The sequence below is a fragment of the Psammomys obesus genome, unplaced genomic scaffold (genome assembly GCF_907164565.1).
Source record: "Psammomys obesus unplaced genomic scaffold, mPsaObe1.curated_primary_1811, whole genome shotgun sequence".
In the NCBI taxonomy this organism is placed as follows: Eukaryota; Metazoa; Chordata; class Mammalia; order Rodentia; family Muridae; genus Psammomys; species Psammomys obesus.
Genome location: NW_026590905.1, coordinates 4,073,735 through 4,093,929, shown reverse-complemented (window position 1 = coordinate 4,093,929; position 20,195 = coordinate 4,073,735). Strand labels below are relative to the sequence as shown.

General features: G+C 43.3%; 1 protein-coding gene across 1 annotated transcript in view; it reads left to right on the top strand.

Moving 5' to 3' along the window:
• The window catches only part of LOC129678494 (pregnancy zone protein-like), a 42,578-nt gene extending 22,837 nt beyond the window's left edge, over positions 1 to 19,741 (top strand). Inside the window, exons 16-36 of the mRNA XM_055609294.1 lie at positions 695 to 862; positions 3,072 to 3,171; positions 5,265 to 5,421; positions 5,823 to 6,051; positions 6,636 to 6,762; positions 7,170 to 7,291; positions 7,504 to 7,555; positions 10,468 to 10,542; positions 11,111 to 11,287; positions 11,529 to 11,616; positions 12,047 to 12,203; positions 12,590 to 12,664; positions 12,906 to 13,083; positions 13,803 to 14,026; positions 14,915 to 15,133; positions 15,254 to 15,384; positions 16,293 to 16,383; positions 16,997 to 17,065; positions 17,507 to 17,609; positions 18,332 to 18,373; positions 19,574 to 19,741. Of these exons, the coding sequence (XP_055465269.1) occupies positions 695 to 862; positions 3,072 to 3,171; positions 5,265 to 5,421; positions 5,823 to 6,051; positions 6,636 to 6,762; positions 7,170 to 7,291; positions 7,504 to 7,555; positions 10,468 to 10,542; positions 11,111 to 11,287; positions 11,529 to 11,616; positions 12,047 to 12,203; positions 12,590 to 12,664; positions 12,906 to 13,083; positions 13,803 to 14,026; positions 14,915 to 15,133; positions 15,254 to 15,384; positions 16,293 to 16,383; positions 16,997 to 17,065; positions 17,507 to 17,609; positions 18,332 to 18,373; positions 19,574 to 19,596 (2,607 nt within the window). The 3' untranslated portion in view covers positions 19,597 to 19,741. The remainder of the gene's footprint in view (positions 1 to 694; positions 863 to 3,071; positions 3,172 to 5,264; positions 5,422 to 5,822; positions 6,052 to 6,635; positions 6,763 to 7,169; positions 7,292 to 7,503; positions 7,556 to 10,467; positions 10,543 to 11,110; positions 11,288 to 11,528; positions 11,617 to 12,046; positions 12,204 to 12,589; positions 12,665 to 12,905; positions 13,084 to 13,802; positions 14,027 to 14,914; positions 15,134 to 15,253; positions 15,385 to 16,292; positions 16,384 to 16,996; positions 17,066 to 17,506; positions 17,610 to 18,331; positions 18,374 to 19,573) is intronic.
• Positions 19,742 to 20,195: the final 454 nt, after the last annotated feature.

Here is a 20,195-nt window from a genome sequence, read left to right as displayed (position 1 = left end):
ATGCTGACATGCTAAGACCATAACCACGTAAACCATAACCACAAAGGACACGATCCTCCCAGTGATCAGAGTGACGCGATTTCCCAGCATCCGCTGAACAAATGAAAGCAAACTGATTTGGCGTCTTACCTCTAGGTCCTGGCACCAGTAACCTGAAAACCGCCAGGCCCTCATCTTCACATTCTTCTACGTTCAGATCAGTTCTGATGAATTCACTTCATAGAGATCTAGGCTGTCATGAACTTCACGAGACAGTTAAAGGAAGACCTCGAGTTCTTGATCCTCATGCCTTCAACCTCTCAAGTGCTGGGCTTACAGGCCTGCACTTGCTCACCCAGCTTATGTAGACTTCTCCGAGATTTCATGCGTGTTCACTTAGGCAAGCGCTCTACCGATTGAGCCACATCTCCAACTTCTTTTTTTTTAACTTTTATTGGTAACACTTTATTTGCTTTGTATCCCCCATCTCCGACTTCTAATCTCTTTAAGTGTTTATATTTCTCCATGAGGGTTAGAGACTTCGATATCCAGTCTATTTCTGCGCTTCCCTGCCTCATCCCGAGTATCGTTCACACGGCAAGGGTGAACGAAAAAGCACGGTGGTTTCAATCCCATAGTGAGCACTACCACGTTTGAAACTCATTAAAGCAGCAGAGCAAGAAACAGTTTGCCTTTGTTCTCCTCCAACCGACAGGTCTATAATCTGCTGCCACAAAAGACTGCCCCGCTCTTTCCTTTTGGCACCCCATTTCACGAAGATAGCGGAGAATGCATCAAAGCAGAAGATATTACTCACAATGGGATTGTGTACACACCGAAGCAGGATTTTATGAACGATGAGAATGCACGCAGAATGTTTTCGGTAATCCCTCCTGAAACATACCAAAGCTGGGTCTGTGTTAGGATGAAAAACCCGATGCTTCTAAGCAACCACAGTCTTCACCCTTACCTTCTCTCTCTAACAAAATAACAACTAAGAGAAGAGACTCTCAGAGGCATGGGTTCATTACTTTGTACTCACACATGCCCACCAGGACCCCTCTGCAACCTTAAATACAAGTGGTTTACAATTTCTCCCCCCCCTCTCTCCATACATACATATATACATATATGTATATATGTATACACCTTCTTGGAAGCCACAATGTAAGTCCTTTGCACAATGAATTCTTGAAATTTGTAAATTATCTGTATACACATTGTTGATCATTTTCCCCTGGTAATGCCCCACCCTCCCTTTTCTCACCAATTCTCGTGATCTATCTTTGTCCCCTAGACCGTTTAGCTTCTACTTTCATTAATATATACAGGCAGGACTTTATATATCTGTATAAAGTCTAGGAGAGAAATCGTGGAATCACTGAAAATGCAGTTCTTTTTTTTTTTTTTCTTTCTGAGACTGGTTTGCCTCACTTAATATGAATATCTCCACTTGCATATATTTTCCTGAAAATGGCATGGCTTCATCATTCTTTATGGCTGAAACATTCATATATATGTAATATATATTGTAATTATACACACGTATGTTTTCCTTATCCGCGCCTCTGTTGGCTACTGCCAACAATAGTTCGATAGAAACTGAAATGCAAGTGTCTCCATGAGTCTGACTTGCGGTGTTTTGGGTAAAGGGGTAGTACAGTCAAATGGAATATCTACCGCCTCTTAATTTTTTGAGAAACATCATATCTCCACACTGGCTGGACTCATTTCTACTGCTGCCCAGCAGTGTGTCAGACTTTCCTTTTGTCCATTTTTTGTCAGTATTTGCTTTTTTTTTTTTCCTTAATGACTTGCCATTCTGACTGGACTAATACGGAATCTCAACATAGTTTTGATTTACATTCCTCAACAGCTGAGCAAGTTGAACATGTTTTGTATGTGTGTTGAACACTCATAATTCTTCTGAGAATCATCCATCTGTTCATTTTATTAATCTGTTTCCTTATTGGGCTGATTTCCTCTTGTTTAGGATTTTCTGAGTTCTGTGTATACTATACAGAGTAGCCCTCTGTCAGATGTACTGGCCAAGGTTTTCTCTCCTTCTGTAGGCCATCCCTTCACAGTCAATTCCCTGGTTCCTTTGCTTTGCAAACCTCTTTACTTTCACAAGGGCTGTCTGTCAATGGTTGGTCTTTTACTAAACTCCACTTAAGAAGTATCACTCTGTTTTCAATGTATGTTTTTAAGATTAACTAGAGCTAAACAGAGCTGTGATAGCAAAGCGTATCCAGATCGTGATTTTAGCCTGCCAAAATCGACTAAAATATTTTGTTTTACCTTGAAAACATGTACAGTTCTTCCCATGGGGCTCTGCAGTTTAGCAGAGAGCCGTTTAAGTCTCCTGTCTGCACCTTCCAAGATCACAGCAGTTAAATCTTTTGAGTAATTCTTCTTTCACATCACAACTACCACTCGTGGCTGTGCCCCGTCACATGGTTTCCCACACCGTGAGAGATAAGACACTGAAGGGTATTTATTTGTGACGAACACTGAAGGTGAACTTGAGGAACAGGTGGTGACTTGAGGGTTCAGATGATCATGGTGTGGGTACTTTGGAGCAGATCTCAGTTAATAATAGACTGAGAAAGAAAAGAGAGAGACAAATTCCCAGGGGGAAAAGATTAACCTATGTCAGTGCAACCCACTGTTTCAAGAGAAGAGACAAAGAAACAGATTCTCCCAGCATTAAATTCATAAGTTCTATCTATGCAGGTATTTTGTGAGGAAAAGGAAAATAACATAAGACAAAAAAAATACTATTACTAGTACTAATACTATTACTAATACAAAAAAAAATACTATTACTAATGCTGAGGCCTTAGGCATGAAAAGTAGGGGTCAGAAGAAATGGACTTGAATCCCACCTCACACCCCACTAGCCCCATGACCTTGGCCTTCTGTGACCCCACTGTGTGTTATGGCTTTTCTCCATCTGGTGTAGAGTCTTTGCGTTGATCCTAGGAACGGTGTGTCAAACAGTAACTAAATCGCAGCACGAACCCAAGAAAAGTGATCGCTGTCTCAAGACTGGGTTTTCTAATATGTTTTAACATGTGTTGTTTTTCCAGTCTGTAGGGTTAAACATGTTTACCAACTCCAAAATCCACAGAGCACGCGTATGTCAAACCTTTCAACCCTACCCAGTGGCGGGTATGGCCTACGCAGCAGGTAAGGGGGTGTGTGATTTGGTTGTCTTCTAGAATAACAGGAGCAAAATCCCATGCCTCACTGGGGTAGGGAGGGCCTTTAAAGGATATTTCCGTAAGTTTTGGCTCTTAGACTCTACACTGTTCCTCTGGCAATGCATTCACAGGTTACACCTGCCAAAAACAGAACTCAGGCCTGATTACTGTTTCTCTCCTCCCCGCTTCCCTCCCCAATCTCCGTTCTCTTGTCAAAACTGGCCTTTTTAATCCTAGATGCCAATCATCTCACTTCACATCCCCTCTGTCCTCTGTAGACACCACACCTAAGTCAGTCGTGACAGCGTCTGAGGTCCAGCTCCATCTCCACGGCTGAGCTTCATGTTTCTCATCCCTGGGCTCACATGGAAGCTACCACTGAGTCCATTTCTCCTGCCTCACTGAGTCTTGCCTCACAAGGCTTCTTCATCCCAACTCCATGGTGTTTTATTCTCCTTACACTTATGATTCGCTTGACTTTGGGAAGCACACTCCTAAAACAGGCATTCTACCCTGGAGGGGCTTCTCTTTAACCTCCGATGCTGCCTTCCCAACCTTTGTGAATACACTTACACAGCCAGCTCCCTAGATTTCCCTCCCCATCCTTGCCTTCCCATCAACCACTAGGCACCTTACATTCCAGATGGTGAAGTCTCCTGGTCAGACCGCAGCTGAGCCCTGTGGTGTGCAATAGGCTCCTTAAACTTCGTGCACTTGTGATATAGCTGTATTATGTAGCTATGAATATAAAATGTCCCGTGGCAGTGAATCACAAATTTATTTTAAAACAGTTCCCTGGTATATCTATACTTTTGCCATGAAGACAAAAGCAAATTTGCACACTAGTGAGATGAATGTGCTTGACTATATTCGCATAAAGAATTAAAGTGTAGATGCGTAAAGATTAAACTTAGGTTAAATGTTGGCTACTGTAGGGTCTGAAGCAGCTTCAGTGTTTTTCAGCCTTGGTTTATATGTTGGCTTTATACTCACCGATGCTGAACGTGACACTTCACATAAATGCTCAGTAAAAGTAGATGTTTGCTTATGGCCATTTCAGAAATTATTAGACATTCTATGTTAATTCCATGCTAAAATCCATTGAAGCATGTTTTTTTTTTAATCAAACTGAAACAACAGCGGTTTGTTTTTTGTTTTGTTTTGTTTTTCCCAGAGCTGAGGACCGAACCCAGGGCCTTGCACTTGCTAGGCAAGCGCTCTACCACTGAGCTAAATCCCCAACCCCCAACAGCGGTTTTTAAAACTCAGACATTCTAACTCATACCACTCAAAGACAGACTAGTTTGATACCTATGCACTAGAAAGAAAATATTAAAACTCTCTATGGTTGCAATCAAATCATTATGCTTCTATTAAGGCAGAAACCTTTCCATGGAGAAGAAAAGTTCTGCAGTTCGTAGCACACCACAGCCTGGAATCTGACCCGGGGGATTTCAAGCAGTGAAAACAGTACAAAGTACACATGCTGTGTGCTTAGATCCAAGGTTACCGCGGAATCGATGGTGCAAACTGAGAGAACATCTAAGATTCATTGCACCTTTGACTGTGGATTAGTTTTTGGCTGTAGCATGTGCAGGGACCTTTTATTGTTGCCAGTGTTTGCCCAACCTCAGCACTCGGTCGCACAGCCGCGTGCGGAGCAGTGATCCTATTCCAAAGCTAGGGTGCTAGGGTGCGTAACACACAGTCCAGGATCCTGCTGCTTACTGCCTTGTCTCTGTCTTGTTCGTTGCCCCTTGAGTCAGAGTTCTGAAACCTGGCTGCCGCTGATTTCCTTTCTTGTTCTTTGATGGTCACGCCAGTAGGGGCCATGGCTATCATTTCAGGAGAACAGCCACCTTAAAGAAAGCTGCATCTGCTTTATTTACAAAGGAAAATATAGCCACCTCTACTCAATGAAGCAATAGAGCAAATGTGTAAAATATGTAAGCTATTAGACATATAAAAATATAGAAAAGTGACTACTGGGCCCATGACCCTCTTTAACATAAGAAACAGACAACTATCCAAAATCAGAACAGGGCTCACTGTAAGGCTTCTCTTTCTTTCTCACAACAGCGCCTCAAGCATTACCTCTGGCAGCAGCCCCAGGAGTGGGCTTCAGAAGATTGAGCTACCCGATGGCTTCAGAAGAACAGAATGTGGTCGAAATAAGAAAAGAGACAATTCGAAAGTACTTCCCGGAAACGTGGATCTGGGACATGGTGGCTCTGGAGTGAGTTGAGTGTTCCCTGGGATTTAGCGTAGGTGAGGGTATGAGTCCTGCTCTGGGACTTTGGTGTCGTCTTTGGTTCCTGATCCTTTTAGTTCTACAATCTCACAGCAGAACAGTTCTGCTCCCCAATTATGTGGTTCTCGGTTAACAGAAAATAGGAAACTGTCTTCTCCCTGGAGGACGGGGGTGGTGAGGAACAAAGGAAAGGAGAGAGGGAAGGGAGAAGAAAATAAGGAGGGAAGAAGAGGGAGGAGAGGACTTCCAGGGAACCCCCACCAGGAACAGAAGCAATTGACCCCCTAGTTTAGCTCCGTGTTTACTGTGCGTGATCACTGAGTTAGCATGTTCTGATTTGGTTTGGTTTTGCTTTGTTTTCTCCTGTCCTTTTCCCTCCACCCCAGCGAATCAGGTAGCCATGAGTTGGCAACGAAGGTTCCCGACTCCATCACTGAGTGGAAGGCTAGTGCATTCTGCTTGTCTGGAACTACTGGCCTTGGTCTCTCCCCCACCGTCTCTCTCCAAGTCTTCCAGCCATTCTTCCTGGAGCTCACCCTCCCCTACTCTGTGGTGCGGGGAGAAGCCTTTACCCTCAAAGCCACAGTGCTCAACTACATGCCTCACTGCATTCGGGTAAGGGCCCCGCTCTGCAAGTCAATGGGAACCCCAACACTCCTCCTTACCTAAGCTCCTCAGGCCTAGAGCTGTGTGTGGTGTGCCCTGATTTTGGAAGGGAGCTAGTACTCACGAGAAAAGCTCTCTGACTACAGACTGTTTTCATTCAGGGCTTTGTAAATGTTCCTAAATTAGAACATGGCTTCCACGTGATTACTCCTTCCTTTTTGAATTTTTGTTTTGTTTTGTTTTTTGTTTTTATGAGACAGAGTCCCACTGTGCACACAGCCCATGCTGACCTAAAAACTCCCACCTTCCTGCTCAACCAGCAGTGTGCTGGAATTACAGGAGCCCGCCACTATGCCCAGCTAAACTACTTCATACTTAAAGTCTGGCTAAAGAAACGTCTCTTCCTCCATTGACACAGGCAAATCCCATGCCTTTCCTATAACATTCAACTCGCGTATTGCAAACATCTAAACTTCAAAGTGTGTGCTAGGATGTGCCCATTCTGACGAATCCCAAAACCCCTGGACTTGTCTACACACTCAGCTTCCCGTCCCTCCTCCTGACTCTCTCTGCCTGTCTGGGTTTGGGAACAGATCCGTGTGGGCCTAGAGATTTCTCCCGATTTCCTGGCAGTCCCAGTGGGGGACCATGAAGACTCTCACTGCATCTGTGGAAATAAAAGGAAAACCGTGTCCTGGGCTGTGACCCCGAAATCGCTGGGTGAGTGGCAAAGCTGTTGACTGATTTTTACGCCTTTGTGTTGCAATGGCTTGTTCTGGCTCTGATCTTTTTTCCTCCTCTGGAATTTAAAACTGATCAGCCAAGCAGAAAATCATTGTGTACGTGGTTGGGGGGGGAGGTTCTGGGGGAGGGGGTGGGGAGCTTTTAACACAGTATAACTGTGTTTTCTGATTTTGCAAACACATTTGTTTGCTCTGTGTGAGGGCCACAGTATGCATATGGAGGTCAGATGACGGTCTGTGGGGAGCTGGTTGTCTTCTCCACCTTGTGCACCTCAGGGATCAGACCTGGGGTGCCAGAGCTCGGCAGCAGGCGTCTTCCACAGCCGAGTTGTCTCACCGGCCAGGGTGTTCCCATTTAAAGCCATCAAAAACTTTCTCTCCCAGAGAAGGTGAACTTCACAGCTACTGCAGAAGCTTTGCAGTCTCCAGAACTGTGTGGCAATGAGGTGACAGAGGTGCCAGCCCTTGGGCGCAAGGACACTGTCATCAAGCACGTGATAGTCGAGGTGCGTGAGTGCTGTGAGTCTGTCGAATGACACTGTGTTTGTAATCTGAGCTACTGTATCTCATGTCTAAGATTATGTGTGGGTCTGCAGATCAGTTTTCTGCTAACACTTCAAAGTGATTGGTTTGGGATTTTTTTTTCTTGTATGTTATGTATCATTTTACCCTGTGTTTTTGTTTTTCTTTTTCTTTTTCTTTTTCTTTCGATGCTAAGCCTGAAGGAATAGAGAAGGAACAATCGTTCAACAGCCTGTTATGTGCAGAAGGTATGTGTAACAAAACAAACAAAGGTCTCAAGTTAAGCCACTTAGTAAAATTTACAGCTGTGGAAAAATCATCTCTTGGATGTGGATTACTCTGAAAAAAGAAAAACTTGTATGCTTTTTCCACGGAAACCTAAAAGATAGTTCATGAAGACCTTTCTTGATGGAAATCTCTCAAAGTAGGCTCAGTCTCCCCAAGGTAATAAAGAATAAATACTATTGAGGATATTATCATTATTATTGCCATTATGGTCATACTTAAGGATTAAAAAAAGGAGGCACCATGAAAAAAGTTGCTGGAAAGCTCCTGGCTAGGGATGAGTTTTGAAACCCTTTCCCTGAGACAAGATTCCTTTTTATGCATCTGTGTCTGTAAAACTCCTCCTCAAACTATGTTGAAGATATTGAAGGATCTGTGTGGCATTGGTCTGTAGTGATATTACATTAGTAAGTTAAATATATCCATACTTGTGCTTCGATGGACAGTATCTCTAATGCACCAACAGGGACCCCAAAACAGTCTTTGACTGATACCGTTAGCATGATTATACAAAGATCTCCGTCTAAAAAGTCGTGCACCATCTAGAATGTTCCCCAAGGTGAGGCTTTGCCTACAAGTCTGACACCTATAGAGACACCCTTCAACTTCCAAAGGGCATCCTATCAAATCCATCATTGAAAATAGTATGAGTCAAAAATACATGTAATATACCTAGCCTATGGGACACGATAGATTAGCAGCACAATTGCCTGCCCTTATAATTCCATCCTGGCTCACAGCAGAGGATGACGGCCACTGGTCGGCATCACTGGTCCAGGAAAATGGTGCTGTTCAGAACTTACGCTGCTTATGGTGTCCATCGCTTTCACACCATAGTGACTGGAACCATCATAACTCACAGACCATTGGTGTAAATATCTTTCTTTGGTAGTCTCATCTACATACATTGTGTGTGTGTGTGTGTGTGTGTGAGTGTGTGTGTTCCTATGAAGGATGTATATATGTGCTTGTACATATGGGAGACAAAGGTCAACCTTAGACATTGTACCTCAGGTGCTAACCACCTTATTTTTGTGAGGCGAGGTCTCTCACTAACCTAGTAAGTAAGGTAGGCTTGTGGGCCAGCAAACCTGAGGGATCTCTCTGTCTGTCTCTGCCTTCCCAGAACTGAAATTACAAATACACACTGCAATGTCTGGCTTTTTCTACCCCCATAGGTTCTGGGAATCCATCTCGGTCCTCAGGCTCTCAAGGCAACAGCTCTCCTGACTAAGCTACCTCCCCACACCCAGGCACATGCTTTAATAGCAACTAAGTGCTACAGTCCGCACACTTACATCCATGAGTGGAGCATAACTCCTCTCTGGACTCAGAATCCTGTCTTTAGCCATCAGCTGCAGCAGGCTTGCAGGTCTGACGGGTACCTCAGAACTACCCTGCTGACAAAGGGAAGCCCTGCTGGTCCCACACACCTGCTCCTCCCAGCTTTCTTCACCTCATACTCGTACAAGTCAAGTCTAAAAATTCCAGTCTGCCTTTATCGAGGTGTTTCTCCTGTACTCCACCCCCATCCATTAGCAAATCTAGTTGACTCCACTTTCAATTATATATATCAGTGTTTACCCAGTTCTCACCATAGCTGCTTCTCCTGCTGTCCTTTCTCTGGCTGGCCCACCTCAGTGACTTCCTAACTGAGCTTCACCTGGTGGCACATGCACCAGCCATCAGGAAGTAGATGCCGGAAACACCACAAGGCTGGACAGTGAGACCACATCTCAAAAAAAAAAAAAAAAACCAGTGAAGTCATTAATTTTCTAACTTCCCTCCTGACCATCCCCTCTTGTCCCTACACACAGGAAGAGGGCCCCCTTCAAGAACATGCTGTCTCAGTCAGAACATGTCCTTCCGGAGCTAGCTCCTTTCACAGCTGTCCTACATCCACGGGGCTAGACCCCTTAACATCAATCACCCTCGAGCCCTTCCCACCCCTGAACATCATGGCATGCTGCTCCGTCTCTCACTTGCTTTGTGCCAACCACACCAGCTTTCTCCTTCCACTTGCAACACGGCCTTACCGTGCTGGGGTCTCTGAAGTCTTTTGACTTCCGGTTCATTTCTGCTGGGAGTATCCTTGCGACGTTATCTCCAAACCTTACTCCATGACTTACTGGTGGCCTCTGAACACAGACGACTTGGTCGATAGGTAGTGAGTCACCCTTCCTCAGCCTTCATCTTCCCGATTGCCCACAAACAGCCTCTTTTTAAATTTTCTCCAGGACCCACCAATCTCAGTCTCAGTAAATACACCTTCGCTTGTTTACACAACCCTTCCTGTAAAAGCGAACGCTCTTAACAAGTTTTGAAAATGGATGGCCCATTCCACGGCACTTAGGGCAGAACTTAGCACATACCACACACTTAAGGATGTTCGTGGGATGAATGCCTGTGTAAAAAAAACTTAACAATGATGGGAACTGTCGCTGGGAAGATGCTCCGCAGGTGAAGTGCTTGGCGTGGGAGCGTGAGGACCTGAATTTGGGTGCTAGCCCTCATATAAAAGCTGAGCAAGACAGCTCCAATCAGCACTAGGGGAGCGAGGAACAAGGGCAGGAGAACCCCAGGGAACACACAATATAATCCATGAGAAGAAAGAGGAAGTCTTCCAGAACACATATGTTTATAAGGAAAGCTATAGAGATGTAGTACAAATATGTAATTGGTATGTATTTTGCCTTGAGACAAATGGTGGCTTTGGGAGAAGTTGAATTGCATCAAGAAGCCGCTTAAGGTCCAGGAGATACGAAAAGGTTGCATATAGATGATGAGGGAAAATATTTGTGACAAGAGTAGACCATCCCCCTCCCCTCACACAGTAATTTTCCAATGTCTTGTTTTCTTTCATTAAACGATGTAGCACATGTCCTATGGTCACTGAACCTTCCATACAATGTGGTTGAAGGATCCGCCAGAGCCACACATTCTGTTTTGGGTAAGTCTCTCGGCCCAAGCCAGAACAGCTGTCCCTCTCTGTAACGCCATGCCTGACTAATGACATCACTGAGCACCAGATATAGGACTGAGGAAAGGAGCAGCAAGCTCGGGGCTACCCTGTGCCTGAGTGAGAAAGCGGGCTGAACAGAGGCTGTAGCAGCAGGATGCTTGGGCTAGCCCTGACAGCTAACAAGGGCTGTGTTCCCATCTCCTAGTGGTCCGCGAGGTGACAGGGTATCCTAGAGGATACGAAAATGATAGTTCCATTTTCCAGGACATTATGGTCCATGAGAAAAGATTGAGAAAAGATGTTGTCTCTTGCCATTCAGTTTCTTCCCTGCTTTCTAAGTGTCCTGGAGCCATCTGTTTTTCTCATTTGTTATATATATATCACAAATTTTATATATATATATATATATATAATATATATATATATATATATATATATATATATATATATATAGTCTTTCTTACCATTAATAACATGGCCTCTTGGTTATATTTTCTTACTACAGTACAAACCATCTCTATATTTCTCTAATTTGCAATAACCTTTCACTCCTCAGGTGACATACTAGGCTCTGCAATGCAAAACCTCCAGAATCTTCTCCAGATGCCCTATGGCTGCGGAGAACAAAACATGGTCCTTTTCGTCCCAAACATCTATGTTCTGAACTATCTGAATGAGACACAACAGCTGACAGAGACGATCAAGTCCAAAGCCCTTAGCTACCTCGTCAGTGGTGAGCAACTTTACCTGAACTCCTAGATGCCTTCTGTTGGGTTAAGATTTGGTAATCACTGTTGCTGTGACGTCCAGTCAAATGCCCCTCTCTATCATGAGGACTCTCGATTGTGTCAATCCCTGTAGAAGTGTGTGAATAAAACATGTTTACTCAATGGTTCTTGAATAGAGTTAAGATAAACAAATAATAATTTTCAAACATCGCTATGCTTCACAAATGACTAAAATTCCTTCCTCAGGATATCAGAGGCAGCTGAACTATCAGCACAGTGACGGCTCATACAGCACATTTGGGGATCGTGGCGGGAACAGCCAGGGAAATACTTGGTAAGATGAAATTGTGTCTTCCTGCTCCACTGATCCGAGGTGTTTCAGGAGTCTAGAAACTGCTGTTCTCTTTCACCTGGGATTCTTTTCTGGAAGGTTTACTCCTTCTTGAAACTCCAGTTGTCATCCCCACTGATGTCTGAAAACCCACCTGCTCCACCGGCACGGCTGATAACAGTGAAAGAAAGAAATAGAGGTGTAAGGCAGGAAGCACATCACGATGATGGGGAAAGCTTTCTTGCTGCCCCTTAGAGGAGAAAAGTAGAGATCAGGGAGAGAGATCAAGATTGGTACAATCAGACGTCATTTGGGAAGTACAGACTCGATGGGAGGGTGCTGTAACGGTGTGAAGGTCAATGTCTTCGGGCAGCGTGGAGTGAGCTTTAAAGCGGGGTGGCCCCACTGCCTCTGACTCTTTTCTGCTGGACAGGCTCACTGCATTCGTGCTCAAAGCCTTTTCTCAAGCTCAGTCCCACATCTTCATAGAGAAGACACACATCACGAATGCTTTCAACTGGCTCGCCATGAAACAAAAGGACAATGGCTGTTTCCAACAATCTGGATATCTGCTCAACAATGCGATGAAGGTGATGGCCTGATTCTCCTCTTGTCCCTGGGGGTTGTACTATGTAGGAAGGAAGGCTTCTGTAAGAGTTCTCCAGTCCTCGGGGCTGCAGAGATGCCTCAGTAGTATACAGAGGTCAGTGCTACTGCGGAGTACCTGTTTGGTTCCCAGCATCCAGATAACCCAATGCCCCCCTCTTCTGGCCTCTACGGGTACTGCACTCATGCACAAACCCACACGTGAATACACACATGTACACACAATTTAAAAATCTATAAAGAGAGGGGGGGGTAAAAAAAAAAAAGAGTTTTCCAGTCCTACTGACAGAACCTAATGTTTCTAAAACAGACCTGGACTCTGACCAGAAAATACTGAAGTGTGTGAGAGCTCTCCCTCTGTTCCTTCTAGGGTGGTGTGGATGACGAAGTGTCACTCTCCGCCTACATTACCATCTCTCTGCTGGAGATCCCACTGCCTGCCACTGTATGTATACACCCATCCCCGTACCTCCTTTCCCCTCAGGAAAACTCCAGTTTTAGTGGTCTTTGATTTTGGTATATCTCACTGTGGCACAAATAAGTAGGTTCTTTTTAAAGACATAGAGGAAACTCCTCCCTGGTGTGAACGCTAATGCCGGGTTACCAATGTGGATCCCAGTCTGGCGTGGGGGCGATTCCTTGCCTGGTTCTCTTATTATGAAACTGGCTTCCATCTTCTTTTACAGCACAGTGTTGTCCGCAACGCTCTGTTTTGTCTGGAAACAGCCTGGGCCACCATCTCCAGGAGCCAAGAAAGTCACGTCTACACCAAGGCATTGTTGGCCTATGCCTTCGCCCTGGCAGGAAACCAAGCCAAGCGAAGCGAGCTGCTTGAATCGCTAGACAAAGAAGCTGTAAAAGAAGGTAGGAATGTCTATAGCAAAGTACACTTAACTAGAAGGCACTGATGACGCACAGGCAGAGTCCATCTGCCGAGCCCTCCCCCTTTGCTACCTTAACCAGGAACACAAGGGAAACCATCACTGATACAACACTTAAGTGATAATGAACCGTTTTATTGATACACACATTACTGATTTTCTATAATCCAACTGCTGGTGCCGCAGAAGTACGTGAGAGACACAAAGATGCCCTGTGTGGCCATCTGGGAGCTTAACGGACTTTCACAGGACAGATCTGCTCTTGCCAGGCATGGAAGCTCATGCCTTTTATCCCAGCACTTAGAGGTTAAGAGCCCTGGCTGTTCTTCCTAAGATCCTGAATTCAATTCCCAGTAACCCCATGATGGTTCATAACCATCTATAATGAGATCTTAGTGCCCTCTTCTGGTGTGTAGGCACACATGCAGGCAGAGTACTGTATAAATAATAAATAAATAAATCTTTAAAAAATAGAATGTAAAAAGAAAAGAAAAGAAAGCAAGCAGAGACGGGTGGATCTCTGCATTCAAGAGTTCAAGGCCAGTCTGGTCAAGATAGTGAGAACCTATCTCTAAATAAAAAAATTTAAAAAGACTGCTGGTGACTGTTTTAAACTGTCTGTTCATTTCATTTCTCATCACTCATGGGCTAGATTTTAAAAGCATGCTTTAAGCTTAAATTTTTACTTTCTCCATTTGAAAGAGGATTCAATCCACTGGCGGCGCCCTGGGACCGTTCAGGAAGTGAGGACACCCTATTATCAGCCACGGGCCCCGTCTGCCGAAGTGGAGATGACAGCTTATGTTCTTCTTGCCCACCTTACGGCTCTGCCTTCCGTGTCTGCGGAGGACCTGTCCTCAGCAACCAAAATCGTGAAATGGATCATCAAGCAACAAAACTCCCACGGGGGTTTCTCCTCCACTCAGGTCTGTGGAAAGTCCCTACGAGAGAAAGATAAATCGACTAACCCGTATATAAACACCAACACATTCTAGGCATTGGCTGAACCATCAGCATTTCTAACTCACACGTTCTCCATTCCTCCGTCACGGAGTCCCAGCCTAACTCACAAACGGGCCACGGCTCTGCCTTCCTTACACTCTCACCACCTTCTCCCCACGCGGGTCCTCAACATAGCTGTGGGCCAGTTTCCCAAAGTGCTGTTTTGGTAGAACTACTTCCATGAGAAAAAACTTTATTTTCATCTGCAGACTAAGATTCTCTACTATTCCGCCTAGTTCCTGTCTGCAGCCAATGTGTATGCACCCAGCTAGTTCAGCAAGTCCTTATGCTGTCTCTGGCATGGACTTGCTGCCATTTCTGGGACCATTTAAAACATCCCAGTTCCTCCATAAAGCTCCTTTCCTTCTCCATAAATGCATTTTGTTATTAAAGAATTATGGGGAGGGAGGTACAGGGGGAATACAAAGTGAGTAAACTATAATTAATAAAAAAAAAAGAATGATGTTATTTCTCATCCTTAGTCTTCTTTTTCTCTTAGCCTTAATATTTTCTTCAAAGTTTTTAATTTCTACAACAAATATCCCTGCAGAGATTTACAAATTACCCATGTTATCTCTTAAGCTTATATTTCCGTATAGGTTGTAATCTGTGTAAATGATAAAACTTGTTCCCCCGAATGTACCTAGAGCTGGTCCCCATTAGTGAACAGGATTGAATTGTATTGAAATTAAACTAATGGGCTGTGTTTGTCACTAAATAATCCTGAAAGGAAGTAATGCTGACGTTGAATGTTCAGTGTGCCATTGCTCTTGCTGCTTTCACTGTGATTTCTGTATCTTTCTTTTCCTCAGGACACAGTGGTGGCTCTCCAAGCCCTCTCCAAATATGGAGCAGCCACTTTTACGAAAAGCAAGAAAGACGTGTCGGTCACCATCAAGTCTTCAGGGATCTTCTCTCACAAATTCCATGTTCACGATGCTAATCGCCTGCTGCTGCAGCAAGTCACGCTGCCAGATCTTCCTGGGATTTACAACATCCATGTGTCAGGGGATGGATGTGTGTATTTCCAGGTAAGGCCTCTAGGGCCCAGAGAATGGGAGTGTGGGAAAGCGTCAAGGGTTTAGCTACTTAAAAGGGGCTGCAAAGCGTTTCAGCACTGAGCTAAAGAATTTTGCTTTTGTTGTTTTCAGACATCTCTAAAATACAACGTCTTCCAAAAGGCAGAAGGAAAAGCGCCCTTCGCTCTGCAGGTTGAAAGTCTCCCCCTAAACCTTGATGGAGCTAAAGATCCTAAAACATTCCAGATTAATTTCAATGTAAGGTAAATGTTATGCCTAGATAGCAAAGTCCGCAAAGACCACCTGGAGTCTGATTCACGTATACAAAAGCAAAGACCCTTTATTCAGGCTTAAGCTCAGACTTTACCAGTGCAGAGGATCCATCCCGAGAGCTCCGAATCCACACCAAGAGCCCCAAACAGCAGTTAAGCAGGGATTTTATTGAGATATAAGCAAGGAACGGGAATTTCCAGCTTAGTACTTACATGATTGGGTGACATTTAGCAAGAGCAGGCTTGTTTAAAAGTGATTGGCTAACTAACATTGAGCAAGCTATCTATAGACCGCAAGAATGTCAGATACTTTCTTGTTACCCTCTGATTAGCTCTCTCCAGGGGCAGTTTCTGCCTGGGGCAGTTTGTGGCTTTTCCAGGAACTGCCTGAGTGTTTCCCGGAAACAGAAACTCAGGCCTATCTGTTCTGAGGAGAATCTGAGGCCTGTCATGGAGTCTGTTAGGCCTCCTTAAATCTTTGGGCCTTTCAGTAAATCCTAAACTGCAACCAGTCCACTTATAGAATATGTAAAAAAAAAAAAAAAGGGGGGGGGTAGGTAACCTCTGTGGAAGGAATGCATTGAGCAAAGATCCACTTAACTAAACTGGGGTATTTAATTTGTTAACTAGGACATTTTCTAAACTCTTACCGAAAGGTCTTTGCATTGAGGATGCATCTCAGAATCCTCAGATTCACACACACATGTATACATACATTTATGTACACATACATACATATATATTCTCTCTAAAGAGAGGAGAGGAAAATGGTGAGATTTCCAAACGGCTACACAGATCCCGTAAACAGAGAAACTGAGTAGCAAAGGTCAGACTTGTGGCTTCAGTCAGTCCTGAGGAATGCTATTGGAAGGACTTATCTCTGTGTGTTATTTACACAGTTACACTGGAGAACGACCCAGCTCCAACATGGTCATTGTTGATGCGAAGATGGTATCCGGCTTCATACCTGTGAAGTCATCTGTGAAAAAGGTAAAGCCTATGCCATCCAGCTTAGGCCATCGGTGGAAAGGGCTAACGCTAGGCCATCGGTGGAAAGAGCTAACACTAAAATAAACCATTGGTGGAGAGGGCTAACACTACACTCTTGGTGGCGGCAATGCCATACTGTTTGTCGATTTTATTTTACTGACATAGTTTTCAAGAGGCTTACTCCTGCAAGCCTGCCTCTCCCAAGTGTGATTCCATTTATTACTGGTTATGCTGGTTATACTGTGTTACGAATGAGGCCTAAGTGATAGCCCCATATCCAATGTTCTGGCAAGCCATTAGCTCTCAGGTTTGTCGACACACTTTCAAACAATGCACATACACACATTCATATACATGTGTGTGTGCATGTATGTATATACACATATGGATTTAGACATGCCCAGCACACGTATATATCACATACATGTATCTATCTGTACACATATATATGAATAAAAAAGAGTCAATAAGTATATATTATTATGACTAGTATTTCTAAAGAAATAAAACTCAGTAGTTTGGATTCTCCAGAGAAGCCTTTTATAATGAAAAATACCTGAAAACTGCTCCTACCATAAACCTTCCTCACTCCATAATTCTGGCTTATCAACAGCTCCAAGACCACCCTAACATTCAGAGGACTGAAGTGAGCACCAACCATGTTCTAATCTACATTGAAAAGGTAATACTTTGGGGTCTGTAAGAATTGCTGTGGGGTCTAACAAGACCATCAAGAGCTGGGCATGGTGGCACACATTTGTAATCCCAGCACTTGGGGAGGCAGAGACAGGCATATCTGTGTGACTTTACGGCCAGCCTTGCTTTGTAAAGCAAGTCTCAGGACTGAAAGGACTACACAGAGACGCCCTGTCTCAAACAACAACAACACACACATAAGGACAAAATAGCTACAAAGGGAAATAGAACCAGGGCTAATCAGCAATGCTAAGTTTGTGACATCTGACCATTCACAGAATTTTTGTCCCTCCGTCTTTTGTTGGTTATGCTACAATACAGATCAAAGCATGTACACTCCAGCAGCTTGATATGTCTTAAGAAAGCAAGATGGTGACTAATGACTACGCTAACCATTGAGTCCAATTTTGTTCTCTCATCTCTCCAGCTAACCAATCAGACCCTGAGTTCCTCCTTCTTGGTGGAACAAGACATCCCAGTAAAGAACTTAAAACCAGCCCCAATAAAAGTCTACGATTATTATGAGACAGGTGAGTGGAATCTGGAGATGTTGAGCTTTGATGGGAAACAGTAACTGGTCTAATAAAAGGTTACCTTAAATAAAACAAAACAAAACAAAACACCACAGTCTTTCACTGAAAGAAAGAGTAAAGTTATGGTCACTTATAATTAACCATTTTTTTTCTTTTTAATCAACCTCTTGTGTGAACCTTTAAACAAGCCTTAGAGCCATTCTGATGAAGACATCATGAAAAACTTGGTCATGAGTTCTAAATTTCCCTTTAAAATTGCTTGCTCTGGGCGGGATTATTCTAGAAAGGTAGAATAGCAATATATATATTTTTAAATCATATCTTGCTACTGATGAGTGACATAAAACCTACGATTTGATCTATTCTTTAATGTGCTGTAGGTAATGCCCTCCCAAATGGGGAGACTGCATATAGTAGGAAATTCTTCCATTTGTTCATGACTTTGAACTCAAAACTTCCCAGCATGATACCATGCTAGTAGTGTTAACGAGGTCTCCTCCTTACACTGAGTGCACACCGCACCTCTATAAGCAAGGCTTCAAGCCTGAAGCCCGCCCCCTCGGGTCTGTTCCTGAGCCCAGTTCTCTTAGTCCCCACCCCCAATCAAGCTACCACAGTTTAGACTTTATCTTCGCTAATTCTATAGCTGTGATTAATGCCTTCACTTTGGAGTTCATCCACAATTAACCACTTTCTGTCCCATCATTTCTGTGTTCTAGATGAATACGCCATTGAAGAATACAATATCACTTTCAGTGATGGTACAGTATAAATAGTTGAACCTGATGCCCGCTTAAAGAAAGAAAATGAGCACCTGCTTTAGTTCTCCATTCTAGGCAGTTCTTTGAATATAACATTTTGTATTATATCTATATATATACATACATACATATGTGTATATGTATATATATGTATATATGTATATATATTTGTATATATGTATGTATATATATATATGATGTGTCATTAATGAATTGGACTGTGTCAGATACATTGTAGAATTTCTTAATAGAAAAAATGCTAGTGAACCCCTGCACAGATGTAGCCCATGGCAGCTCAGTGTCCAAGTGGGCTCCCTAGTGAGGAGAACAGGGACTGTCTGAACTCAGTGGCTGGCTCTTTGATCAACCTCCTCCCTCCCGAGGGGGGAACAGCCTTACTAGGCTACAGAGGAAGACAATGCAGCCAGTCCTGATGAGACCTGATAGGCTACAGTCAGATGGAAGGGGAGGAGGACCACCCCCTATCCCCTATGAGGGAGGGGCATAGAGGAGAAAAGGGAGGAAGTGTAGGATTGGGAAGGGATAAGGGAGGGCGATACAGCTGGGATTAAAAAATGTATAAATTGTACTTAATAAAAAATTAATTAAATTAATTTAAAAAACAAACAGAAAAAAAGAAAAATGCTAGTGAAATATAATTACCTGGAACGACTTGCTTTTAACTAAATTTTTATAAATTTGAGAGATTTATTTGAAAGAGAGAGAAAAAAACAGGAAGTTGGATGCAGAGAAATATAAGAAATATCTGGGAGGAGCTGGAAGGGAAAGAATATGACCAAAATACATAAAATTTTTCAAATTAATATATATATAATTGTGAAACATAAAAATAAAATTATCTAGTGTTTACGTTCTATACATACTGGCTACCCACATTTTTCTAAGACACTTTTATATGTGCACGAGTTAAATTCAGTGTCACGGCAATTAGCCATCCAGCACAGCATGAGAGAGCTCATATATAAGACATTCCTTTAGGTTGATTGACAGGGTCAGTACTTCACAATGAATGATTTTCCATGGCACCGTTGGTCCTCTTTTTTAAACTTGGAAGAAAATCTGAGAACATTTTCATTATGAAAGGCAATTAAATTTAAAGATTTATAGTTGAATATTAAAATTAGTTCTTTCAGTAGGTTTGCGACTTCCCTTGATATTTCTAACTATTCTTCTGTGTAGGCTCTGAACAAGGAAATGCTTAAAAAAGGGAGCCTGAAGATTTCATCAGCTGGGCTTCTCCAGATATGAAGAACCAAGGCCTGTCAGAAGAAAGGACAGTGAAATAAATGGAAGGAAATTAGAAACACATAAAATTTATATTTTGAATAAAGTTACAGCTATGTTTCACTTTCTTGTTTACTTTTATCTTCATATTTATTTTCTGGAAAAAGGTTTTTATTCCCCAAAGCACTTTTAACAGTGCCTGATGAAGTTATAAATAGAGAGACACTGGGAAACACTACAAAGTGAAATTCAAAACCAGAGCGTTTGGTCAGCTCCCAAGAACACAGCAAAGATGGATCCACGTTTTTTGATACTGGAAAATGGCCCAGCTGCTCATCAATAGGCCAGTGATGGTCTAACAAACTGCGGAATGTTCATGCCAGGGGCGTTACTGCACAGTGTCGGACAGTGCGCACCACTGATAAACACACCTGCTTTTTCTATTTTGTTTATTTATTCATTTTACAGCTTGATCACAGCCCTGTCCCTTCTCTCCTCCCGGCCCCACCTTCCTACCCTCTTCCCCCTCCACTTCCTGTCAGAAAAAAGGAGCCCCACACACACCCGTACCAACCCA